General features: G+C 43.4%; 1 protein-coding gene across 1 annotated transcript; it reads right to left on the bottom strand.

Annotated features, from left to right (window-relative positions):
• On the bottom strand, positions 1 to 27,874 carry CDR2 (cerebellar degeneration related protein 2). The gene is made up of 5 exons (XM_081131061.1): positions 27,536 to 27,874; positions 21,148 to 21,260; positions 3,438 to 3,586; positions 3,020 to 3,181; positions 1 to 1,833 (listed from the first exon to the last, which is right to left on the bottom strand). The coding sequence occupies exons 1-5, from the start codon at positions 27,612 to 27,614 to the stop codon at positions 996 to 998; spliced, it is 1,341 nt and encodes a 446-aa protein (XP_080987187.1). The 5' UTR covers positions 27,615 to 27,874; the 3' UTR covers positions 1 to 995.
• Between the last annotated feature and the right edge of the window lie 92 nt (positions 27,875 to 27,966).

Below are 27,966 nucleotides of genomic sequence, written 5' to 3'. Positions count from 1 at the left end.
CATAGGTAGTTTTATTTGGTTTTTAGAAAAATATATACAATTACTGGAACCTCAGTCTTCTTAAATAGTTTTAAATTAAAGTATGCAAGTGCTAGTAGTTGTCTATTTCCACAGTTAGAATGATGCCAACACTGTTCAATAAAGCAGCAGACAGGGTCCGTGCAGCCAAGTCCAGTTACTGACGGGTGGCAGGCACTGAGCACGTCAGCCAGCTCAGGCAACACAGAAGAGGTCTGTCCCCTTGGTTTGCATTTAAGAAAGGAAGGAACGATGTGTGTACTCGGCTATCCTAACCACTGTACTTGCGTGGACATTTGGATGTGGGGTGGATGTCCTGGCAGCGCAGGCCGACAGGCTAGCTTTGGTCAAGCAGAGCTTGCCTTTCAGCGGTGCTCAGTGGGTTTAGATCTGTTAGGATTACCTGTCAGTCTGACTGGTAGCAACTGAAACTCAAAGGTGTGGGGTACTTGTTAATACTGTTTCTTTGGATTAGACCCCTACTTTCTCCTGAATGTTCTTAATGAATTCACAGTATCCAACAGTGCTTGTGAACAATTCAGGTTGGCAGCTGACTTCCACAGTTTTGAGTAAAGCCAGGAGGCAGCAGGGATTGCTTTAGCGTAGTTTCCCTCACCCTTTCCCAATGTACTATGCACTATATATACAAGTATATCCTATGGAAACTCTATGCCCACCTCTCCAGGAGCACACATCTGCCCCCACTGCTTCTGGGGCTTCTCAAGGAACTGCAGCCTGGTCAGTGCCAGCCAGAGGCCAGTGTGTCATGGGAGGGGCTTTCTGTGGGGCTTAAAGGGATCTGGGATAGGGAACTGATGCCAGGAGCCATCCTCTTTCCTCACTGTACGTACACACTTGCTAAGTAAGCAAAGCAGGCCAACATCATGAGTAGCTTCTGTGTTGGGGTCTACAAATGTTTGTGTGAGTGGGAGGGGGTGATGGGAGGTAGGAAATGAGCAGGGGAGCTGGAGGCCCCATTAGGAAGGAGAAGGGAGAGAGCGGTATTTCGTTCTCTGCTCGTCGATCTCCTGCTTCGTCTTTTGGATGCAGCTGAAGATCTCCTTAAAGAGCGCTTTGTATTCGGGAGGCGGTGTGCTGGTGGGGGAGCTAGCAGGCTCGGGGGCACCAGCGGTGGGTGGGTCCCTGGCAGCTAGGTCCCTGGCCGGAGCCCTGGCAGTCTGCACGGCCTTGTGGGACAGCGAGTCCCCCTCCTGCTGCTGGCACTTCCTCAGCAGCTCCTCGTACTTGGCCTTCAGTGCGCTATACTGCGTGTCCACCTCATGCAGCAGGGACACACCCCTCTGCTTCACAGCCTTGGCCCTCCGGATGCAGGTCTCCTCGTGGCCCTTCACGATGTCACCACCGGCCAAGCTGCTGAGCACTGTCTCGCTGCTGCTTCGCTTGAGGGGCCTCCGTGGGGCCTCGGGCACCGTCAGCAGCATCTCCTCCAGCAGGCTCTGGCCAGGCTCTTTGAAAGGGACGAATAGGGAGTCGGGCACCAGCTTCTCAACCCCATTCACGAAGGGCCGCTCAGACTGCAGCGCCCGCCGCATTTCAGCCACCTCGGCCTCCAGCTCCAGCGCCCGGGCGCGGTAGGCGCCGGCGGTGCCCAGCTGCTGCTCCAGCTCCTCGTTCTCCTTCAGCACCAGCTCGTACTCCTCCTCCAGGGCGCCCCGCCTCTGCCGCTCCAGGCTCAGCTGCGCCTGCAGCGTCCTCACCGCCTTCTTCAAATGCTTGTTTTCTTCTTCGTCTGGGCTTGGCTGACTTGGCAAGGAAGTGATCTTTTCCGCAAACACGTGGTCATATACAAAGTGTCTAGGGAAAATGTGGAAAGAATCTATTACACAGATTGACTGAGACTGGAGAGAAAGAGCAGCGATTTTTTTCAGCTAAATATTTTTGAGGAGCTGTGACAGGGACTGAATTTTTGCCTATTCCTCACTAGAACAGTGGCTAAAAAGAAATTGTGTGAGGTGGGCAAACAAAACATGTTCAAAAACATAATTTTTGAGACTAATTTTTTTAAACATGGAAAGTGCTCCAGAACACCCATTCCCAAAGACCAGCAGTCTGACTGCTATGTTTCAAGGGAATCAGAGGGCCCAGTGGTCCTCCACCTTGCGTAGATTAGACTTTCCGAGGTAGTTTTAAAAATTATTGACGCCCGGGTCCCACCCCCCAGATTCTAACCTAGCTGGTCTATCGCCTGGACCTGGGTTTCTTCCACGCTCTCCATGTGGTTCATCACATGCTGCAGTGGCCTTTAACCAGGAATGCACATCAGAATCACCTGCAGGATTTACCCACACCCAGAGATTCTGATTAGGCCTGAGGGAATCACTTGTACTGCAGCTGGCAAAACCCGGCAGGTGGTATGATGAACTAAGCCACGGGTGAGAACCATCAAACACAGAGCTGGCCTCTCTCCTGTTTAGGGTCCTTGGCAACTTGTAACTGTATTTATCTGTGTGATGATTTGCTCGTCTGCTTCTCATGGGATGGAAAACTCCACGAAGAAGGGCAGGAACTGTGTCTATTTTACTCGCCACTCCTCATGTCTAGCATAGACCTGACACACAGCAGGTGCTCAATAAGCAGTCCTTAAGTAGAAATTCAATCTCATAAGTAAACTGTAAAGGCATTAATGTAGGCACAAAACCATTCACCAGGATTTTTGTTTTACTGAAATTTCAATTTTTTTCTTCACTCTAATGTAAAACACAACCCCAAAATTTGTAGTGTATCAGAAGTACTGCATCTTATTTTAAACTAAGATTTAAAACATTAAATACATGCTTCCAAGACTTTAGACAATGAGTTTCCATGAAATTGCTAATACCCAAGAACTCTAATTTGCACGTTTAAGTGGTTTTGTTTGAACCACTGGTGGTCTAATAGCTAAGTGGCATTTCTTAAATGGACTTCAAATCTACAGGATGCAGACAGCATCTGTGCCGAGATGCTCCCCTGCCTGCACACATCACGGGAGGGGGGCTCTTACTGGCGCAGGTCATATAGCTCTTTCAGACACGAGAAGCTGGGTGCCGACTTCTGGTCATGTTTCCTCTGGCTCCTCCTCCCTTGGCCAGATGACTTCAACTCCTCCACTTGGCTCTGGAGGTGATCGACGTTGGCTTGCAGGCATTCAATTGTCTCAGTCAGACTGTGAGGGACAAACAAAGCTGATTGCCGCTTGTCATATGAAATTGAGGGCATAGCAGTGAGGAGAGATTAGCTGCTAATCACTCAACCTGGACTTTCTTAATTGGAAAAGACTGCTACCTAATCTCTATTTTTCATAAAGAATTAAATTAAACCTTGCCCCATACTGACCCAAACCCACAACAGCCATGCTCTATTCTAGTTTATACCAAATGACTCCTGCCCAGGGCTTCCTCAATGGATTCTAGACAGTTTACCTCAAAATCTTTTGCTGTGAGGCCTTGCTGTCAGCAACAAGCTTTTGATTTGTTTCTTCTAGCTCCCTTGCCGTGACATCTAACTGCTCATAAACCTTCGCATGCTGCTCATTCATCTGCCGCAGGAGCTCCACCTGCTTGGTCAGGTACTGTAAGAGAAGGTGGGTGCACCGGTTACACAGCGAACACACAAGAGACCTGCTGCCTTCCAGCACCTGACACGAACTCCCTGGATTTAGTGACCCCACAGGTTGTGAGGGCTCAGTCCCACAAAACTGCACCCACTTCAGATGTCAGTAGCAAGTCCCAGGGGCTGCCCATACTTCTGGCCAACCAGCTATAATTTGGGGGTTCCCATGACCTCCTGTCAGGTTCAATAATTTGCTAAAACAATTCACAGAACTCAGGAAAGTGCTTTACTTGCATTTACTGGTTTATTTATAAAGAAATCAACTCAGGAACAGACAAATGGAAGAGATGTACAGGGCAAGGGGTGAGTGTCCACGCCCTCTCGATGAACCACCCTTCCAGCACGTGGAATGTTCACCAATCCAATCTCGTTTTATCAAAGCCTCGTTACACAGGTACGACTGATTAGATCGCTGCCCTTGGTGTCTGGGTGCAATCTCCAGTCCCTGTTCCCCCCGCAGAGGCTGGAGCTGGGCTGAGAGTTCTAGCTTTCTCTCGTCAGTCAGGAAATTCCAAGGGTTTTACGAGCTCTGTGCCGGGAATTGAGGATAAAGAACAAATATATAATCTTTATCACATCACAATACCACAGGTTTATTTTATGAGAAGAACTTTAAATCCCAATTAAACTACCTGTCTTAACAGGAGCTGAGTACAGGCCACGCTCTACTGCTGCACCCTAGTGCTTTCCAGCACCCTGTGCATCACTGAGGTCGGCCAGGTCTTACAAAGCACACAACACTCACACAATTCACTCAGCAGGAAAATCTAGTGAGAAATAATCATCCCAGAAGAGAAAGAGCATGGAAAACACGATCAACGTTTAACCAAAAGTTTCACGGTTTACAGAAATAAGAAAGCCTAAAGTAGAAGATTTCAGATGATTTTCACTTGAAAAAAAATTATTTTTTCCTAAGTGAGCCATTCCGGACAAAGCAAAAAGGGTGTGTGTGTGATAACAATGATTTAAATAGAAAGAGATATTTAAGCTCACTATTCAAAGACTCTTGTTATTTATTCTGTGAAAATGTTATCACCACAATCCTTATTTGTGAAAAATCTGCCAGATTACTTATTTTGGTGCTGCTAACTGCTTTCTAAATGGCAAGGATAAAGGGGACAGTCACAGCCTACTGCCTGGGCGGTCAGTTACTTTGATTTCCTATTTGCCTCCACCTAACGACATGGGAACAGTATATATTCCAAATGAAATATTCAAAGGAATTCTCTGGAAGAAAAAAAAAGGTAAGTCTGAAGCATTACCAATGACCAAATGACCAAAGATACAACTTTATTATTATTTTTTAAAAACATATCTTTATTGATTTCAGAGAGAGAAAAGGAGGGGGGAGAGAGACAGAGATAGAAACATCAATGATGAAAGCGTCATTGATCAGCTGCCTAGCCCGCAGGCCGGGCATGTGCCCTGACTGGGAATTGAACCTGGATCTCCTGGATCCTAGGTCGATGCTCAACCACTGAGCCATGCCTGGCTGGGCAAAGGTACAACTTTAAAAACACTTTTCTTGAGGCTTTTTATACAACTATACAAGTATTTGCAAAGCTAACCGACTTTTCAAATAACAGGATAAACGATCTCAATGGGCTCCTTAAACGGCAGTGTGGCGGAGCTGGAAAAACACACATGGACTTTTTAAAAATCTGGTCACATAACTTGGGAGCAATGTGTTGAGAAATCAGCTCTCATAACTTCAACTTTCTCATCTGAACTCTTGGGGCCAAAGTGTTTTGAAAATTCTTTAAAATTTAGAAAGAGAACATGGCACATACCACACACACTTGGTAACACCCCCAGTGAGGTCTGGGCAGCACCCTGTAATCAAGTATTAATATTTCTGTGTCAAAAGTACTGTATGAGTAAAGAGTATAAACAGTCTCACATCAGTTCAGATCTGGATTTGCTGTACCCCGCCCCTCCAAATTGCTGCAAACTTAACAAAAAGATGTTGTTTTATAAGCCTTTTGGGTTCAGAATTGTACGAAAGAGGCTGAGGATGGGTTTGCACCTACTTGCAGGTGCTAATGAAATGAGGTGGGCAGCACAGCTGTGCAAGTAGCACGGTCCCTGTGGAGTCCATGCCTAGGCTTCTCTCCCACCAGCTGGCTCTCCTGGTCCCTGGGACACCAACCATTGAGTCTGTTGGGGGAAGCCTTTCAGAACTGCAGGAGGTGCCCTTAACCTTGTCCCTTGGCTAGCAATGTCACAGCAGAGTCCTGTCACTGACAGGAATGTGTTCAATCACATAGGAATACTGGAGTGGAAAAAACGGTTTAGAATCATGGGGAAATATATAATAGTTGCAGAAAAATTTCAAGCTACTTTATATCAAGTATAAGGTCTCAAGTACTCTTTGTGACTGATCCAAAACCACCTAAAAGAAAGCTAATGCATAGACTGACACTACATATTAATTTACAACAGGAGCTGTCCCTGCCCAGTGACTGAAATATTCCTGTCCTCTGCAGGACACATCTGCCCCATAAAGGGCAGGTGAGGGGCCAACTCCCACAGAAGCCTTTGGGTGGGCAAAAGCTCAGAGAAAAGAGCTGGCCTGGTGGGAGGCAGTGGTATAGTGGCTAAGAGCATAGCTTTGGGATCAGAATTTGGTTTGAGGTCCCACTTTGCCATTTCTAACTAGGTGACTTTTAGCAAGTAACTTAATTTTTCTAAGGTGAGATTACCTTATCACATACCTCATAAAGGTGCTATGAGATTAATATATGTAAAAGGTGCAGCATGGTATCTGGCAATATGAAAAAACTGCTCAATAAGACAAGAGGTAGCTATTGTCATCTTTATTCCCAATTTTCAAACTTTACATGTGCCAAGATTCATCTGAAGGAATACTGAAGTATAGGAACCTGGGTCCTTCCTCCTAGAATTCTCATTTAGTGAGACTGGAGTAAAGCCACGATTCTGCATTTTTAGCAAAAACCCAGGTGATGTTAGTACAAGTGGTCCATGGATCACACTTACTAGAGAAATGCTGATTTTGGACGTGGCAAATCCTGGAAATCTCCCCTCCCCCAACACCCCTCCCTTGGGTCTGGGAGATAGAAGCATTCACTTTGATAAACAATAATTCTTTTTCAAAACTCCCTTGGGTCTGGGAGATAGAAGCATTCACTTTGATAAACAATAATTCTTTTTCAAAAAATATTTTAAAAATATTTTTATTGATTGATTTGAGAGAAAGAGAGGAACATGGATTTGTTGTTCCACTTACTTATGCATTCATGGGTTGACTGTTATATGTGCCCCGACTGGGGATTGAACCCACAACCTTGGTGCATCAGATGATACTCTAACCAACTGGGCTACCTGGCCAGGGCAATAATTCTTAAGCTTAACCTATTTCCCTTCTTAGGACTTAGTTTGGTTGTAGTTACTCATTAAGATTAGGCTGCATATTAACTATCACAGCAGCATTCTTTACCATGTTGTATTTTGACATGTGTTTAGAATCATAATCCCCTAAAATTACATACCAGTTAATACCAGTTACCTTAACCTCAAGTGCTTCTGCTGAACTTCTCAGTCCACCCAAATACTGACTCTCTACAGATGGCTAATCTTATTTACTACATTTTAAAACTTTCTATTATGGATAACTTCAAACATATATAAACGCAGAGAAAATGGTTTAATGAACCCCCATCTACCCACTATCCAGTTTCAACAACTATCAACAGTCAATCTTGTTTCATCTCTTCCACACTCATCTTCAATCATTTTAAAGCAGATCTAGGACATTTAATTCAAGTACACATATTTATATATTTCTAAAAGATACACTTTTAATTTTAACTACAATTCCAATCATACCTAAAAAACTCCAAAAATTCCTTATCATCTCTCATGTTTCATTGTTAATACTTCCCAACTGTCTCTTCACTGGTTTTTCTAGCTTCGTCTGTGAGCTACTATCTTCCTTATTTCACACTCAGGGGTATGTTTATCCTAAAATTTTGGAGCTGCCTCACTCATAGTCCCTCCTCCTTTATGACCTTTACCCTACTCCCCCCCCCCCCCCCCCCGGGGTCCATCTAATCCAGGAGTCAGGCCAGGGTCCATGGATAGACCGGAGAGGGTCTTATAAACTTGGATGTGGGGAAGGTGCACCTTCATCTCCACTAACTTCTAACTGAAACCTAGCACTTCCTTCAATTATGAATAGTGGCAACACACCACTAGCAGTGTGAGGGGTATCTAGGAATTCACCACCAACAGGAATCATAGGTATTTTCATAGATCACTGTAATGGTTGCAGCAGAAATCTTGATTTATTGGTTACATTCATCACTATTTGAAATTACAGTAGTTTTTAGATTGCCATTAGATCTTGGTAGTTAATGTATTCATAAAGAAACACTTATATTACTAATCACACATTAATTTTTTTCAATATATTGCTATGCATTCAATAATAGATTCCCTATGTAATTCTATGTATTTTATGTATTCTAAGGGGAACATTAGAGACCTCAGTAGACATACAAAGGGATGTACGGCATGAAAGTGGTCAAGAGCCCCGACTGCCCTTCAGGCCTCTGTCCAAAGCCCTTTCAGACCACTTCTCCCAAAGCAGCCAATTAATTTCCCCCAAAACACTTAACTCCATAATAAACAACTGAACTGCTTACCTGTTAATGTCCTAGTCTTTCTAAACTTCCTCTCATATATCTGGTCCATTTAGCACAATTCCTTACACACAGTAGAGACCTAAAAAGTACTGGTTGAACGGCCACTTCTAGACTTCTGTTCACAACAGCTTGTCATGCTTTGTTCAGCTCAGACTGTGACACGTCCATAGATTTAACTTAAAGGTTTTGAGAAGGACTTTGGGTACAGCCCTCATGGAAAAAGGCCCTGGTAGCCACTCAATTCTCTCCCCTCGTCCCATTTACAGATTATTTCTCTGTATTTACTCCCATGGCATGGATACAACCCTGTAATCTGTGAGTTACTTACAATCCCTTCCAGCTATTATGTGGGTCCCAAGTTGTTGCCCCTTTTTCAAGATATGCTGAAATTAGAGTTATGGCCAATATAAAGGAAACAAGTCAATATGCAACTAAGCACAAAGAGGCTATCTGAAAAACTACAGTAAGTACTAAAAAACTACAATAAGTTGATATATATGTAAAAGCCTGTGATGGCCCTGGCCTGGTAGCTCAGTTGGTTAGAGCATCATCCTGATATGCCAAGGTTGTGGGTTCAGTCCCTGGTCAGGGCACATACAAGAATTAACCAATGAATGCATAAATAAGTGGAACAACAAATCTATGTTTCTATTCCTTTCTAAAATCAATCAGTAATTTTTTAATTTTAATTTTTTAATTTTTTAATTTTTAATATATCTTTATTGCTTTCAGAGAAAGGAAAGGAGAGGGAGAGAGAGACAGAAACATCAATGATGAGAGAGTCATTGATCGAGCCCGCAACCCGGGCATGTGCCCTGACCGGGAATCGAGCCCTGATCGCCTGGATCCCAGGTTGATGCTCAACCGCTGAGCCACGCCCGGCAGGGCTTAATTTTTATTTTTAAAAAGCCTGTGATAAAAACACAATGAAACTACTTAGAAAGACCTTGTGATATTTTGGTCTTATAGGACTTGGCTTTAAGACAATCAAAAAAACAGCCTGGCCTGGCCGGGTGCAGCTCAGTGATTGAGCGTCAGCCTAGGATCCAGATCTTGGTTCCATTCCTGGTCAGGACACATCCCTGGGTTTCGGGCTCGATCCCCAGTAGGGGGCGTGCAGGAGGCAGCCGACCAATGACGACTCTCTTATCACTGATGTTTCCACTTTCTTTCTCCCTTCCTCTCTCTGAAATCAATAAAGATATATTTAAAAAACAAAAAATTAAAAAAACACCCAACAGGCAGGGAGCTTGTTTTCACATGGGAGGAGTCTAATCTTATTATTATTAGAACTAATCAGAAAACCCTCCACTTCTCCAAGAATCTGTGATTGGTTACCTAGCAAAGGAGTCCAAATTGGTTGGCAACTTAAAAGAGAAATTATTAGATTTCTTAGGAAGTACTGACTTAAGGTCAGAGAATCAGAACTCTTTATAAGTCAGATGCCGCTTTAAGGCTCACTTTCTGAAACTTCAAATCAGCACTGATCATTTTTTTCTGAATTTAGAAGTGTATCAGCTCATTTTCTACCCTTCATTTAAAGGTACATAGATATGCTGCTAATGTTCTGGTTTTCTCAGTTCAGAAGCTTTAACCCTTTGCGGTCGTTTGTCTACTCTCAGCCACCAAAGCTTTTTTACCATTCCGGTCGTATGTCTGCTCTCAGCCACCAAAGCTTTTTTACCGTTCCGGTCATATGTCTGCTCTCAGCCACCACAGCAAAGAACCATACAAATCTTAACTCTATTCATTCGTGTATCAGTTCATAATTTCTCTGAAAGCTCTTAATTCTGACCAGTATGACACCCATGTCCAAATTTAATACGACTGCAAAGGGTTAAAACCAGTCTCAAATGAATCTGACAGGACTGCCAAGACCCATAAATTCAAGTGCCTAAAAGAGTTCATGTACAAAAAGATTTGCCATATTAAACAGGGGAAAGGGAGACATATAAACAAATAGTGGGAAGAGGGGAATATGGGGGTAGCAAAAATATCAACCTACAGGCAAGAGTATCAAAGTTTAAGTGCAGTAAGTTATCTCACACAGGTTTTGAAATTTGCACAGGTCACCTCAACAATAAGCACCAGGTTTAGGTTATGCACAAAAGCTATAAATAGGCCACCTTTACAACTGAGGCAAAAGTTTGGGGAAAGAAGGCCTACAGGATTATATTAACACTTATTTGCGATTGTATAACCCTGAGCTGGAGTCCAGAAAAACATAGAGACAACCCTAACTAAAAATGCCTAAGGAATGGAATAGAAATTTGGCTTTTATGCAGTGTTGGGATTATTTTTATATTAAGGAACAAGCCCAAATCCTCTGAATTTAGTATCAAAATGACCTTCTACACTACTGAAGAAATATTTCCTATTACGTTTAAAAAAACCTCTTTACCCTGATTAAAATATTATTATTTACCCTGTAGGAAATTAAGGGGAGAAAAAGCATGAATGTGAAAATAAAAACCACCTCTAATCTCACTATTAAAAGTGTGGCTTGTTTTTAAGGTCTATTTTCCAGTAATTGAAATAAATTTATTTTTTTCAGAATTAAGATTCTTTTATTACTAAATATTTAAAACATGGGTAAACTGTGAAACAATTTATACTGTCCAAAATATACATACTTAGATAATCTCTTCCCCTCAGAACCACCCTATGCAAGCATTCTTATCACTATTACACATGTAGCAAACAGGGTCTGAAAGGTAATTCACATGCCTAAGGTCTGTACTATTTGATATAGAATGGAGGGCTGAAGCCTGAACCTTCTAACACTGAGGCCAGAGTTCCTTCCACATAGGTGGAGACCCACAGTTTAGGAATTATTGGAAGTGCTTCGTAAACTATTTATCAGTCCTCTGTTAACGATACTGATTTCAACAAGTATTTATTGATTATCTACTCTGTGCAAAAGGCCATGAATAAATACAACAACAGCCTTCAATGCTGCAACGGGAAATTGGGGGGGGGCAGGGAAAAATAAAACAAATAAGTGTAACATATAGTAGAATATTGATCAGTGTAGCAAAGGAAGCACGAAATGCTTTAAAACTTCCAAAGACATGAGCTCTTGAAAGGACACCTTGAAAGGCCAGACTACTTTGTTCTTTTCTTTTGCCCTTTGTTATTTTTTAAAAAATTAAATTATTTATCAATTACACTTTACTTTCAATATTATTTTGTATTGGTTTTGGGTGTACAGCATAGTGGTTAGACAATCATATACCTTATAGTGTCCCCCCAATATTTCCAGTATCCACCTGGCACTGTACAGCTATTGCAATATTACTGACTATATTCCCTGTGCTGTACTTTACATTCCCATGACTATCCTGTAATTACACAAATTTGTACTTCTTACTCCCCTCACCTTTTTCATCTAGCCCCCAACCTCCCTCACCTCTGGTGACCCTCAGTCTGTTCTCTGTATCTGTGAGTCTGTTTCAGTTTTGTTTATTTTGTTCTTTAGATTCCACATGTAAGTGAAATCACATGGTATTTGTCTTTCTCTGTCTGACTTATTTCACTTAGCATAATGCCCTCTAGGTCCATCCATGCTGTCACTAAGGGTAAGATTTCAGACCACTCTGAGTGGGAAGGACAACTCCTGTCAGGATAATGAAAGTTCCAAGAAGAGAAGCAACACAACTACAGGCTGGAGGCTGCTTCCAGGACTGTAGGCACTTTGAGAGAATCCAGTTTCCTCTGAGGGTGTCAGATCTCATTAATCTCCAAAACTGCTTTCCTCCCTCTCATCTGGGGAAAAATTTTGTTCTGGATTCTCATATTAATACTGAATAAGAGTGATAAAGGCTATAGGTGTCTCTGAAGTCAATCATTACTTTCAATAATTTAATCTTTTTACATTAAAAGTGATGCCCAACATAATACTGATCAATTTTTATGAGAATTGTTTGAAACCCTCTGACAGTCATTGAAAGCATATTTGTAGTTAGTTCTATTTAGAAACTGCCCTTTCACAGTTTCCTAGTTGTCTATTTCCATAGTGAGTCACAGTTTGGGGGGTTTTCCTAGGACTTTTCCCAGTAAACCAGTATTCAAACTGTTCTTCATTCACCATGAGTAGTGTGTCCCAGGACCATGTTCCTGGACTGTCTCATTGAAAACGTCTCTGGGTGGGTGGGATAAGAGCTGACTCTGACTTTCAACTATATATTTTTCAAAACTTAAAAAAAAATAATGCAGATTCTTGAATAAGATGGTGGCGTAGGTAACAGCTGTAACCCACTGCCTCCTGGAACCACATCAAAATTACAACTAAAATACAGAACCACCATCACTCAGAACCTCCTGAAATCTGGCTGCACAGAAGCCCTACAACCAGGGAAATGAAGAAGACTGAGACCAGTAGGAGGGGCGGAGAAGCAGGCAGATTGGGGCTGAATCATAGAGACACGGCCGTTGGTCCACACCTGGTGCCGCGGGTCAAACCTCGGTGGCGGAAGTTTCCCGGAGTGAGGGGTTCCAGCCTCATATAAGGAACCCCAGCCCAGGACTCCAGGGCCGGGAAGAGACGTCCCCACAACTTTGGGCTGTGAAAACTAGTGGGGACTGTTTCTGAGGGTCGCTGAGGCTGCGGGAGCCCCAGGCAGCTCCTCTTAAAGGGCCCGTGCACGGACTCACTCAGACACGCTCCCTCTGAGCCCAGCGCCAGGCAGCAGCCTGAAAGGAACCAGGATACTCGGGGAGAAACTAACCTGCCTGAAATAGGGGTGAGAGGCAGAGGGGCGGCTTCCTCCCAGGCAGAAGGGCTGGCGGAGGCCATGGCTCCTTTGGTGAGTCCTCCCCACACACAGCCAGCAGGCAGGTGCCATATTTGAATCTCCAGCACCTGACTCACACCTTTGGCCCCGCCCCGTGATTCCCGGAGGCCCCGCCCCTCCCCACTTGCAGCTCATCCAGGCCATTTCCAGGGGCTCTTCTATGCAAGTGGCCTCTTGAGCCTCATGCTTAGGACTTTCCTAGAATCTCTCAAACAAGCAGCAGCGGACCCCATATGGCTTGATAAGTGGCCCCAGGCCTGGCACTAGCGGCAAACTGCACTGGTTCATAGCTTGGCCTCTCCTGGGCACCTCCAAGCCCAGCACAAGTAGCAGCCAACTACGGTTTGCTGTGTAGCTCATGCTGGGTGGCCCTGGGCAAGGCACTGGCAGAGGCTGACTTTGCACCTCCCTGGAGGCCCCAGGGACAGTGCACCTGGTGGTCAGACTCGACCACGCTGGATTACAACCCTACCACGTCCATGAGTGACACACTCCATGGGCACACTTGATGAACAACAAAGCCCCACTGAAGTAACTCCTGCTCTATAGGGGTGTCTCCAGCACAGCAGCTCTTTGGCTGTAGTTGCAGCTGGTCCTCACAGACAATTGTCCTGGGGGTCAATTCTTCTCAGTGACGCCAACAGCAACCAAGGCTCAACTACAGCAGGACAGTGCACAAAGCCCACACAGGGGAGCACCTAGAAGGCCCTGCACAGGTGACTGGGGAGGCTGAGACACTGGACCCTACAGGACACCTACTACACAAAGCCATTCTACAAATTCCAGGAGACATAGCAGCTCTACCTAATACACAGAAACAAACACCTGGAAGCAGCCAAATTGTGGAGGCAAAGAAACATGTCACAAATGAAAGAACAGAAGAAATCTCCAGAAAAGAAACTAAATGAAGTAGAACCAAGCAAGCTACTAGATACAGAGTTCAGAATTATGGTTATAAGGATGCTCAAGGATATTAGTAAGACTATTAAGAAAACAAGTGAGACCATCGATGACATAATAAAGTACCAATCAGAAATGAACTCTACACAAACTGAAATGAAGAAAAATTTACAGGGAATCAACAGTACAGTAGAGGACGCTGAGAATCAAATCAGCAATTTGGAACATGAGGAAACAAAAACCACCCAACCAGAAGAGCAAAAAGAAAAAAGAATCCAGAAATATAAAGATAGTATAAGGAGTCTCTGGGACAACTTCAAGTGTAGCCCAACATTCGCATTGTAGGGGTGCCAGAGGTGAAGAAAGAAAGCAAGACATTGGGAACCTATTTGAAAAAATAATGACAGAAAACTTCCCCTACCTGGGGAAAGAAACAGATTTACAAGACCAGGAAGCACAGAGTCCCAAACAAGAGGAACCCAAAGAGGCCTAAACCAAAACACATCATAGTCAGAATGCCAAAGGTTAAAGACAAAGAGAGACTCTTAAAAGCAGCAAGAGAACAGCAGTTAGTTACCTACAAGGGAGCACCCATATGACTGTCAGCTGATTTCTCAACAAAAACTGCAGGCCAGAAGGGAGTGGCAAGAAATATTCAAAGTGATAAAAAGCAAGAACCTACAACCAAGATGACTACCCAGCAAAGCTATCATTTAGAATTGAAGGTCAGATAAAGAGCTTCTCAGACAAGGAAAAGCTAAAGGAGTTCATCACCACCAGATCAGTACTACATGAAATGTTGAAGGGTTCTCTTTAAGAAGAAGCAAATGAACAAAAGAATCTGAGAAAGTAAATAGATCCAGAGACACTGAAGCATGCAACAGATTGTGGTATCTCAGAGGGAAGAGTGAAGGGAGGTGGCGGGGGGCGGTGGGAAGAGATTAACCAAAGAAGTTATATGCATATATGCATAACCCATGGACCCAGACAATAATGGGGTGAAGGCCTGGGGAGGGGGTGGGAGTGAGGTGGAGAGGGTCAATGGGGGGGGGAAATGGGACACCTGTAATACTTTCAACAATAAAAAGAAATTAAAAAAAAATCATGTATTATTTTTCTTATCAGGAAAATCCAAATAAACAATTCTGAAAAATTAGTTTAAAACTTGTACAAGTGATTCCATTCATGTAAAGTTCAAAAGAGGCTAACCTAATCTAGGGTGTTAGAATGTTGGTCAGTCGGGGTGGTGACTGGAAGAGCTGATAAAATTCCCATTTCTTATCTGTGTGTTGGTTGCATGGGTATGTTTACTTTATAAAAATTCGTTGAACTATTTGTACTTTTTTCTGTATGTATATTTCAATAAAAAGTTTACTTAGAAAAAACTGACGTAAGGTTTGAATTACGAAAAGAGCCCTTATAAAATTTAAGGGCTCCCAAAGATTGCAGTGATAAGAGGCATATAACACAAGGGTCATCTTTTAGAAGGGAGGTAGGCTCTTTGCCTGGGTACTTTTACAAAAGCATAAGACCTTCCTTTTTTAGACTATTAGAGAAAACTTAAAATTGTATGTTGTGATTTGTAAGTCTGCCAGGCACAGATGTGAACCAAGCAGGCAGTAAGATAGTCTCTGGGAGTCCTCTGCCTGCTAAGTGGGCTTAGCCAGCACTGCCATCATATCTCACTTTATCCCATCCCTATGGACTTTCATGAAGTGATTTATAAAAAGAAGAAAGCCAACTGTAATGGCAGAGAAGAAATCTAGGACGGTGTTGTTCTATCCAAAAAACAGCTATGAATAAGTTGTAAACTGTTGAAGACTTGGATATATGAACCAGAGCACCACATGCTCCATTACAGAAAAGAGAGATTCCAGTCAGGATGGGGGAGTAAGAAAATACTGTGCTCACTTCCTCCCAGAGCCACATCAAAATTACAACTGAATTATAGAACCACCACCCTTGAGAACCACCTGAAGACTAGCTGAGAACTCCTATAACTAAGAATATAAATAAGCCATGTTGAGACTGGTAGGAGGGCCAAGACTCAAAACAGACTGATCTCACACCCATATGTGGCGATTAAGAACAGGGAGAGATAGCTTGGCTGCAGAGGTCCCCCCCCTGAGGAACTAGGAGTCCCAGCCCTACACCAGGACCCCAGCCCGGAGCACCAGTGCCAGGAAGAGGAGTCCCCACAACAGCTAACTGTAAAACAGCAGAGATTCTGTCGAGATGAGATGAAGGGCTGCTGGAAACTCAGGTGTACTCTTAAAGGGCCAAGCACAGACTCGCTCACTCACAAACACTTGCCCTCAGCTCCAGCACAGAGGCAGGAGCTGGAAAAGCACCAGGGACATACCGGGAGGAACTGAATTGTCAGGCTTCAAGGTGAAGACTTAGAGGGGCAGCTTTCTCCCAGACAGAAATGCAGGCACAGGCCACTGTTTCTTTGTTGAGTCCTCCACCTAGACAGCCAGCAGGCAGGCATGACATCTGAGTCTCCACCTGGCTAACACGGCGCAACCCCACCGTGGTGATTCCACCCAAACCAACTTGTGTGTCCAGCCCAAGCCTCCTTCAGCAGCTGTTCCTCACAAGCAGCCAGCCTCAGCCTGTACTGCAGACTTTCCTAAAATCTCTCAAAGGTCCACAAACCCCAAACAAGCAGCTGTTGGCCTTGGTGTGCCCTATACCCTTTGCTAAGCGGCCTCAAGCCTGGCATAAGTGGCAGCTGGCCTTGGTTCACAGGTTAGCCTCTCTCAGGAGCCTCCAAGCCCAGCACAGGCAGCAAATGACCTGGCCTGCATTAGAAGCCCTCCCAAGAGGCCCCAGAACTAGCATACCCAGGGGCGAGCTTCAGACCAAAGCAGAGCTTTAGACAAATTTCTCCACAAATGACACACCCACAGGATGAATTCAGCAGGCATCAGAACCCAGCTATAGCAAATCTCACTCTGTGGGGTCAGCCCCTACACAACAGCTCACCCACTGTACTCATGGCCAGTCCTCACAGCCAGTCAGTCTGAGTGTCAATACCATCCACTGATGTGCCAACAGCAATCAAGGCTCAACTACAACAGGAGGGTACACACAACCCATACAAGGTGACCAGGAAAACTGCGCCACTGGGCTCCACAGGACACCTACTACGTAAGGTTACCCTGCCAAGACTGGGATATCTGGCATATTGACCTATACACAGAAGCAAACACTGGAAGGCAGCCAAAATGAAGAGACAAAGAAACATGTCCAAATGAAAGAACAGGACAAAACTCCAGAAAAAGAACTCAATGAAATGGAGGCAAGCAATCTACAAGATACAGAGCTCAAAACACTGGTTATAAGGATATTCAATGAACTTAGGGGAAGAATAGATTAATTCAGTGATAGAAATCATAAAAAACAACCAGTCAAAAATGAAGAATACAATATCTGAAGTGAAGAATACACTAGAAGGAATCAACAGTAGAGTAGATGAAGCAGAGAATCAAATCAGCAACTTGGAAGATAAGGTAGTGGAAAACAAAATCAGAACAGCAAAAAAGGAAAAAGAATTTAATATAAGGATAGTTTAAGGAACCTCTGGGACAACATCAAGCATTAACAACATTCACAACAGTGGTACCAGAAAGAAAAGAGAGAGGAAGAGATTGAGAACCTGTTTGAAGAAATAATGATGAAAAACTTTCCTAACGTGGTGAAGGAAACAGACATACAAGACCAGGAAGCATAGAGAGACCCAAACAACATGAACCCAAAGAGGCCCACACCAAGACACATCGTAATTAAACTGCTAAAGGTTAAAGACAAAGAGAATCTTAAAAGCAGCAAGAGAAAAGCAGTTAGTTACGTACAAGGGAGCTCCCATAAGACTGTCAGCTGATTTCTCAACAGAAACTTTGCAGGCCAGAATGGATTGGCACAAAATAGTCAAACTGATGAAAAGCAAGGTCCTACAGCCAAGATTCCTCTATCCAGCACGGCTGTAACGTAGAATCAAAGAAGAGACAATTAGTTTCCCAGAACAGAAAAAGCTAAAGGAGTTCATCACCACCAAAGGAGTATTATAAGAAATGTTAAAGGGACTTCTTCTAAAAGAAGGAGAAAGATTAAAAAATATGAACAGTAAAATGGCAATACATACCTATCAATAATTACTTAAAATGTAAATGGATTGAATGCTCCAATCAAAAGACATAGGGTGACTGAATGAATAAGAGCACAAGATCCATACGTATGTTGCCTACAAGAGACCAACTTCAGATCAAAAGACATAGACTGAAGATAAAGGAATGGAAAAATTTTCATGCAAATGCAAACAAACAAAAAAAGCTTGGTAGCAATACTTGTATCAGACAAAAAAGACTTTAAAACAAAGGCTATAAGAAGACACAAAGAAGGACATTTCATAATGATAAAAGGGATCAATCCAACAAGAATGTAAGACTCTAAAACATAAAACTTAAGAAAACATAGGCAGTAAACTCTCTGATATTGCTCTTAGTAATATTTTTTTGGATGTGACTCCTCAGGCAAGGAAAACAATAAAATAAAATAAACAAATGGGGCTATGCCAAACTAAAAAGTTTTTGCACAGCAAAGAAAACCATCAACAAAATCAAAATACAGCCTACTGAATGGGAGAAAATATTCACCAATGATACATCCAATAAGACGTTAATATTCAAAATATATAAAGAACTTATACAACTTAACACCAAAAAGACAAACAATCTGATTAAAAAATAAGCTGAGTGAATAGACATTTCTCCAAAGAAGACATACAAATGGCCAATAGACATATGAAAAGATGCTCTATGTCACTCATCAGAGAAATGCAAATTAAAACCACAATGAGATAATACCTCACGTGTCAGAATGGCTATCATCAATAAATCAACAAATAACAAACACTGGGGAAAATGTGGAGAAAAGGGAATCCTCGTGCACTGTAATGGGAATACTGATTGGTGCAGTCACTATGGAGAACAGTTTGAAGGTTCCTCAAAAAATTAAAATCAGAATTACCATATGACCCACCAAATACCCAGAAGGGTACTTATCTGAAGAAATCCAAAACACTGATTTTTTCAGAATGTCAACCATCTGTCTTAACTGTTTAATCATCATCAATACCACAGAAAACAAAGGTAGAAAGACAAGTTACATGGATCATAAAGCAATTGTGTTTGTGATCTCCTACAGGAACAAATAAGCATCACTCTCTTAATTATGCAAATATTTGGACTTTTTTCCATCTATACTTAAGAGATTTACTAAAATACCAGTAATAGTATTTAGTTATAGTGATTTATAGGTACTTTCATAAAAAACATCAATCCAATGTATTAAGACTATGCAAATACCCAAATGCAATACATAATCACAGTGTATAATGTCTTCATGTTTATGCACTAGAACCCCTATGTGAAATCTTCCAATGAGCTGAAAACCAAAGTCTATGAACCAAAGTAGGAATGAGTTCCTTAACCATGTATGACATCTGGCTAGGTAATAGTTTAAAAACACCTGCTTTTTCTGCATTTTTAGATTTCTGCAAAACTCTGTAAGCAATTACACTCATTTCATGTATGGCATGCTCCATGCTCTTTAAATGTTGAATGTGCTAAAAATGGTAGCTGGCCCGGCCAGGCGTGGCTCAGTGGTTGAGCGTTGACCGAGGATCCAGGTGATCGGGGTTCGATTCCCGGTCAGGGCACATGCCCTGGTTGTGGGCTCAATCAATGACTCTCTCATCATTGATGTTTCTATCTCTCTCTCTCCCTCCTTTCCTCTCTCTGAAATCAATAAAGATATATTAAAAAAAAAAATAAAAATGGTAGCTGGTGCTCGGCCAGCATGGCTCAGGGGTTGAGCACTGACTATGAACCAGGAGGTCACCTGGTTCGATTCCTAGTCAAGGTACATGCCTGGGTTTCGGGCTCCATCCCCAGTAGAGAGGAGTGCAGGAGGAAGCCGATCGATGATTCTCTCTCATCAATGATGTTTCTCTCTCTCCCTCTCCCTTCCTCTCTCTGAAATCAATAAAAACATTTAAAATAAAATAAAATAAATAAGCTGGTGACTTCAATATCATTCCAAGATGTACCTTCCTAAAATTATAAAAGTGTATTTTAGTCACATCACTGGCTATATTCATAAATCCTGATGAAGGAAAAGATTATTATATGTACCTTAATTAGGGCAACTATGTAAAATTAAGGATATTGATATTATAAATTTGCCTTACTTTTGATAAGTTTATTTGCATTGGAAAACTCAAATTTGTGGCTCTGGCTGGTGTGGCTTAGTTGGTTGGAGCGTCATCCCCTACACCTAAAGGTCGTGGGTTCAATTCCCTCCAGGAGGACACAGACCTAGATTTCAAGGGGGTTCAATCTCTAGTTGGGAGACAACCAATCACTGTTTCTCTCTCTCTCCCTTTCTCTCTAAAATCAATAAAAGCATGTCCTTGGGTGAGGATTAAAAAACAAATAAAAACAAAACTGAAATTTGTGTACCTTTGATTGCTTTGAAGCCAAGGACTGCGTAATTCTACTTCTTTGAATTTCTAGCAGCTGGTTCAGTATTTAACCAGAGCTCAGTGAGTTCTTATCACCGTTCTAAGGTCTTTTACATTTTTTTTGCACACAGACACGAGCTGGTTCCACTGTAACATCTGGGGTAGGGATGGGAGTGGGGGCAGAAGGGAAGGGCAGATGCAACCACGAAGCCTCAACAGTGCAAGCAGTTTTCTTTCTTAAGCTGGGTGGTGGGTGCACAGGCATTCATTATATTATTTATTTTCTTATAACTCTTTGCATAATTCATTTTTTAAAAGATCAAAGTAAAAACTAAGTATAATATTCACAGCTTTATTTTGCTTCACACAGTGGCAACTACTGGACCATTTACTTCAATATACTTCACCAAAGGTGCAGAGAGAAATGTCTTTCATTGCTCAGACTTAAGTGTTGGGAAAGCCTAACAAAAGTAGAAATTAACCTCTCTGCCCTCTGATGGTTCTTCTTCTCAAAGAAGTCTGTGTTAGAAATTAAACACTGCTTCTAACTACAAGTGTCATTTTAACAGAATATGACTGGTGTAACAGCAGCAACATGCCACGCCTCCAAGTGTAACTCTCTCGCTGAGTAAATTACCTCAATTTCCTGTAACTGCTCCTGATTGGTTGTGTACATCTGCTGAAGAGAATCCTCCAACTCTGTGTTCCGATCCAGTAATGTCTTCCCAAGCTCAGCAGCAAGATGGAGATCTAGCAGGACAAGCAAATAATGCAAATGACCTCACTGCAACATCTTATATAACCCAGTCCTTAAAATAAGAATGAACCAAGACCCAACCCAATGTAGAAAGTTTAAGTCAGATCCCTGTAGAACAGAGTGGGGAACCTTTTCTCTTCCAAGGACCATTCAGATTATTTGTAACTCATTTACGGTCCATACAAAATTATCAGCCTAAAAATTAGCCTGCTATATTTGGTCAAACATTTAATTAACTCACCCCTAATGTGATGGCTGGAACTGCTTTTCTTTGGTGAGGCCTTGGCAGGGCCAGACCAAATGATTTCGGGCTGGACGTTCCCCACCCCTGCTGTAGGAGGTGGAATGGCCCACAAGGAAACCTGAGTCATAGTTAAGATCCAGTTGAATTGGGGCCCTCTTCTAGTAATGTGCTCTCTTATGTGCCCCTACTTATAAGATGTGAAGGAGACTGGTCTTTATGGAGATATACTCATTAGTCTAGGAATGATCAATCAGCATTGTGACTTCTAAGATCATAATTATTTTATAATGGACTGGATTTATTCATATCCTGATTATCTCCTTTTTTGGACAGAGCCTCAACCAAAGTACAGGCAGATATTTAAATAGTCTCTAAAGTTCCTATGAACTCTGGCTGCTGTAAATGTGCATTGTATTATTGCAACTGTCAAAGCAAAGTTTATTTTGACAAGTGGATACTGCGATCGCCTGGGTGAGAGATAATGGTGGCTTGGACTAGGGTGGCAGAAATGGAAATGGAGAGAAGGGATAGGATTCTGGATATGTTTTGAAAGTAGAGGTAAAAGGATGTGTTAACCCAATAGGATGCAGTGTGTGAGAGAAGAAAAAAATGAATTTGGTGATAATAAAAAAAGGATCTACTTTAGAAAGTCACAAGGAAAGTCACTCTGAGGACAGGTCTTAGCTAAAGCTTGAAGGATGAGGACCTCGCCAGTAAAAGCCAGGCAGAGGCACTGCAACATGAGAGAACGTGACATGTCCTTGACAAAATGCCAGTTTGAAAGAAGCGTGAGGGGAAGACTGGTGTGAGATGAAGTAGGAGAAGTAGGCAGGGATCGGGTCACACAAGATTTTATAGGCCATGGTAAAGTTTGACTTTTATTCTAAGTATGATAGGAAGTCATTTTACTTAATGTCATAAAAATGTTTATTATGAAAAGGTACTTGTTATAAAAAAACAGGGAGCTGTACTACATGATTTTTAAACTTAATTTTTAGAGGTTGACAAATAAGGTTTACATCTGTTCATTACTATTGATATTAAAATTCCACCTAGAATAAGAGGTAATAGGAAAGCAATATATTTTGTCGTCTGGTACTGTTCATTCCAGTGCAGAATTAGTATCCTGCTTGGTTGGTTTTCTCTCACTGGGAAAAAAGAAAAGCAGCAAAATTGACCACACACCACTGCAGCTCATAGTAAATATTTTACATTTAAAATAAATTAGTATACTGTCAATAGACAGGTGTTAAAATACATTCTCTCATGATTGAAATATTAACAATGCCTATTGATGTACTAAAGGCTTAGGATAACAATTCTATGAAATAACACCTGTATTCACAAGACAGAACCTTTATGAAAGGCTCGAATCATGTAAGAGACATTCATCTTTATATCTTTTCAAGGTATTTAGACCAGTTGTTCCGATGAGACAACTTTAAGCACAAAGATGCTAACTGACCTGATCAAATCTACATACGAGTCACAGGCAAAACAGACACTCGTGTCACCAGGTTCTAACTGTCACTCTCATCACCATTCTCTACTTTACTATCCATGTCTACACAGTTTTAAGATGACTGACAGGGGTGTCTGCACACTTCTTTAAGGGAGAGTACAAATTTCTCTAGTTGAGGTATTTAAATCTTTTTGCTCATTTTCACAGATGGCAACCAGAAACTAGAGTTGAGCTACCTGGCTTTTATTGCCTACTCTGTCAAAGAAAGTACGTACAACCTTAGGTAAGCTAATCTATTGTTTTCACTAAGTGAAAACAGAACTATGTATGGCTAAAGATGTTCCAGAAATAATTACTTTGTACTCATAGGGTATGCAATGTGAATACACAGTGCCACATAGAAGCCACCACTCTGTAGTAAAGACAAAATGTCTCCTTGCCTGTTTTATAGTGGTGAGTAATTCCTCACTGGGAAGGACCAGAGACTCACTAAAGATGTTCTTAACTAGCAGTAAAAACCTTAATCAAGACTAACTTCAGATCAAAGCCTGAATCAAGACTAACTTCAGACCACCCTTACCTACTTCCATTCCGTTATGAAACTACCCACAGCCAGGAGCAGCTCTCCTCCTACTGCAGAAAGGGATGCCAAGTAAAGCACTCTTCCAGTCAACGGCAACCAGAAAAGAACTTGAGACTTGCCCTGTCTCAGCCCTTATTTCCAGTTAAACAAAGCCCAACCTGGCTAAATAACCTCAAGTCTCAGTCTCCTACATATTTTATAGGCTGTTTAGGATAGAATTCTGGCAAGACAAGTATCAACTACAAGAAAGTGCCTGTGAAGTCACACTGTATAAGAGGATACTACTTCATCTGTTAGTTTAAGGACAAGGGTATTTTTCGGTCTTTAAAAAAAGTTCATTTCCTGTCGCGTAGCGTATGGCTTCTATAATCAAAAGGAGCCAAAAGCTGGCAGTAAGCCCAAGAAGGTTTTCTAAATAATTAGTGGGGCAAATGGGAAGAGTATTCAATGTTCTTTATTACTGTTTTTAATTAAGGCACAAAAGAAAAGAAAATGATATAGTTTTGAGCCATATGCATCTGTTCATCTATTTTCCAATAAGGATTTTCATTAGGAGGTTGTCTTTTCTAAATCCTCCTGAACTGGCTTGGGCAGAACTAAAAATACCACAGATTTACTGCAGGCTTGAGAACCACAACCTAGCAACACCTCATGTTTAATATTCTTTCACTAATCAGCCTTTGCAAGTGATAATAATCCATTTTAACACTAAACTGTTAAGCTTTAAAAAGACATTCCACTCAGCCCTACATCTTAGGCAGAAAAAATATTAGCTCTAGCAGCCAGAGTGTATTTTTAAAAGTATCTTTCTTCCAGAATTCATAAACCTTTAAATTCCATTGCTATTATATTTTTATTTTCCTCAGCTTTTTAAAAAAACATATGAGGACAACACATTCCCACATTAACTGTGGTCTACAGCGGTAATTCAATAATATTAAGGCTGAAAGCTTTTCCTATTACAAAGTCAAATGCGTCATTTGGTGATGCTCCTGTGTGACTCCTGTTGCCAATGTTACTATAATTGGGAAAGAAAAAAACTTGAATATAAACATCAAGAGAAACGATGATGTCAGTTTTAATGGCCCTCCAAACAGTGATTCGGCAAATTAGTTACACACCAGGAAAATGTACTCATCTTGAAAAGAAGTAGGAATCTTAGGATTCCTTTAAACTAAGATTTCATTTGCTGATCCATGCAACAGAAACCCGAATCCTTATTCTAAGCTTGCACAGCTCCCCAAACAACAATTATAATAGCAGCTGGTCTAAAGGATAAGCCAGTCTCTGAAGTCTTTCCACCTTGCTCTCAGGGGCACCTTTCAAACAGAAGGCTCCTGCTGTCCCAGAAAGGATAGTGCCCACAGAGATCATTGTCGGTATTCTTCCTGTGCCAACTCAGCCCTCTGACAAAAGACAATCTCTTCATCAAAGTGTTCTGTAAAAGCAAAGGGTTTTTTCCTTCTGCCTGCACACAGCTTTATAAGTTTCTATAAAGGTGTGAATAGTAGACCAGAGCCTTTCGAGGTTAGATTTTTCCCCAGCAACTTTAATTTAAAAAAGAATGCCCCAGCAAACTTTGATAACTTAAATAATGTTTCTACTGCTAAGGAAAAATAACTGTAGTTCTATGACTTTGAGACAGGATCTTAAAAAGTTGTTTTAGTAGCTCTCTCCAAACAAGGCTTGCTCAGTAAAGTTAATACAGGCAGACGTAGAAGATATTGTGGATTTGGTTTCAGACCACTGTAATTATGCAAGTATCACAATAAACTGAGTCATAATCTTTTTGCTGATGGAGGGTCTTGCCTTCCGTTTGTAAAAAACGCAACACCTGTGTAACATAAAGTGCAGGTAAGATAAAACAAGGTCTGCTGGTAGCGAGGATGTTAACAAATGAACAGACACGTGTCTGCACTTGATAAAATCCCACTACATTTGCTTATCAATTTGTTTAACAGGACAGACCTGCTGTGCCTTCAGCCTTCATTTTTTTACAGGCCATATTCACAAGTTATGATTGTTGGAATTTCACATCTATTCCTACCCCACACACTTGGATATGACATACAGGGTTATGCCAAAGTCCACTGTGATAACGGATGTAAAAGTCCTTTGAGAAGCACAGAACAAATTCCAAATGCAAACTGGCATTAAGGAGGTTCAGGCCTGTGTTCTTTAAGACTTCATTAGCTTGCACACCTGATGACTTCCTTCTGATCAGAGGTTAAAGAGTTCTACAGGTAACCCCAACAAGTTGCATTTGCTTCTCGAGTAGATTGAAATATCACAAATGGTTGTTCCTAACAACCTCCCACAGGAGAAAGTGCAGTATGGACTACGGTACCTGATAGACGAGCGCCATGAAAACAGTAAAGCGTGCCTCAGTTCAGCCCAACAAATATTAAAATTGAGCTGCTATTATGTGCTAAGTATTATGCTAGATTAAAAAAAAAAAAAAAAAAAAAAGCACAAAAAAACCCCCCAAACCAAGCCTGTACAGATCTATGCTTCTTTAATGCAGGGAATAAAAATATTTAGCTTTGATTATACAAACTGCTCAGTTTATTATAAGGAAATCTTGCAATTGCAGTGGTTGTCACATTAATCCTGGAGAAAGTATCAAACTAGGCCATCAATCCTTATGGGGAATTCTGAAAGCAGGTTTGTTAAAAGGTAAGACAAATTGGTCTTGCGGACAGAGCGCATATGATGGTAGATACTGCACTGCAGCTGCTAAACAGCTTCTACTACAGAAGCAGGCATAACGGTGAACTACTTTGGTTTAAGTGACTGTCCACAGCATAGTGACTTAAAAAAATCACCTTTCCCCCGAAGAGGTGTTTATTTTCCTATTCTAAGTGCGAGTCATCCCCTCACCCCCAAGTTCCATGGCTAACGCGAACGAACATTATGGCCATTTAATAGTCACTAAACGAAACGCAGATTTTCAGTGCAAGTTAAAGCTGAAAAAGTTGATTTACACAGAATCGCAGAAAAGGAAGAAGCCTGAAAAATTCTGCCGAGGACGATTCAGAACAGCCGTTACGAAGTTCGCTGGAGTTCGGGCGGAACCCCAGCTCCCCCAAGAACAGCACCTACTTCTGCCCCCACGGCGGCCGGGAGGATTAAATGACACCCGCGTTAAGGGCGGGTCGGTGCCTGGCTCACAAAAAGCGTCTCCAATCCCAAGGTCCTGCTACAACAGGCAAAGGAAGGGGGGCCCGACTCCAAATGCACGGCCGTCTAGGGTTCTTCTCTGGAGACAGACCTTCGGCCGGAAACCCAAGGCACGCCGAGAAGCCGAAGCCAGTGTTTAACCGACAAGCCGGAGTCCAGAGCGAAGGAAGAGCAGAGGTGGGGATGCCCTCAAGCCGCGCGGCAGGGCCCCCGGTGACCCGCGCGCAGCGTCTCCCCAACGGGCTACCATCCAACCGACGCCGCAACCAAAGGGCGGTTTGGACAGCGCCGGGGACCCTCAGCGCGAGCGAGCAGGTTCAGAAACACCTGCTCCCCCTCTTATCTTGAGGGCAGTCACTTGGCCGCTTTGGCCCCCGCTTTCCTCACCTGGAAAATGGGGTTAACATCAAGAAGTTACCCTCCCACAGGGTTGCCGTGGGCGCACAGGGCTTGGCGCGGGTCCCTCCTCGGCGCCCCGCTCCCCCGGCCGCCGGCGCGCTCCCGCCGCGCCGCCCCCGCCCCCGCCCCCAGCAGCAGCCGGGGCCGGGAGAAGCGCGGGGGCCAACCGGGAAAGCGCGGCCGGCCGCGCCCGGCGCGGGCTCGCGGCCCACCGCCGGTGTGATGCCGACCGCGGCGCAGAGCCTCCCGGGAGGGACGGGCAGGTGCGGCCGCTCCGCACGCGCGCCGGGGCCGGCTCCCGGCACCTGGCGTCCCCGCGCCGCAGGCAAAGGCAACTTTTCACAGCTTCGCGGGCCCGAGCCTCCCGGCCAGGCCGCCCGCCCGCCGCCCGCGGCCTCACCTTGCTGGAGGTCCTGGTGGTCGTACCACGGCTCGTCCTCCTTCAGCTCGAACTCCTCCACCAGGTTCTCCGCCAGCATCTCGGCCGCTTCTCCCGGGGGCAGCGGCCCCCGCCCCCGCCGTCCCGCCTCAGCCGCTGCCCCGGGCGCTCCGCCGGCCCCTCCGCCCTCAGCCAGAGCCGCCCTCGGGCGGGACGCGCCGCCGCGCCGCCCGTCCAGAGCCGCCGCGTTCGCCTCGCGCGGCCCAACCGCCCCAACCGCCGCAGCCCCGCGCGAGCGCCGCAGCCGGAGCGGACCCGGCCCCTCAGCCGCAGCCCGGCCCAACGTGGCACTTGGGCAGAGCCCCGGGCGACCGGCGATTCAAACCCCCGGCGGCGCCTTGGCCAATCGCGAGCGGGCAGCTGGCCGAGCGGCGGCGATGGCGTCCAACCGC

Source organism: Miniopterus schreibersii (genome assembly GCF_964146895.1).
Source record: "Miniopterus schreibersii genome assembly, chromosome: 3".
NCBI classification, from domain to species: domain Eukaryota; kingdom Metazoa; phylum Chordata; class Mammalia; order Chiroptera; family Miniopteridae; genus Miniopterus; species Miniopterus schreibersii.
Note: the sequence above shows the minus strand (reverse complement) of the source record. Positions and strands in the feature narration are given on the sequence as shown.

Excerpts from the sequence above, each read along its gene's own strand:
- CDR2 (XM_081131061.1), bottom strand. The coding sequence starts at position 27,614 with ATGCTGGCGGAGAACCTGGTGGAGGAGTTCGAGCTGAAGGAGGACGAG. Across the intron at positions 3,182-3,437 it reads TCACAGCAAAAGATTTTGAG|TCTGACTGAGACAATTGAAT; the intron begins GTAAACTGTCTA and ends TGTCCCTCACAG. Across the intron at positions 1,834-3,019 it reads GAGCTATATGACCTGCGCCA|ACACTTTGTATATGACCACG; the intron begins GTAAGAGCCCCC and ends CATTTTCCCTAG.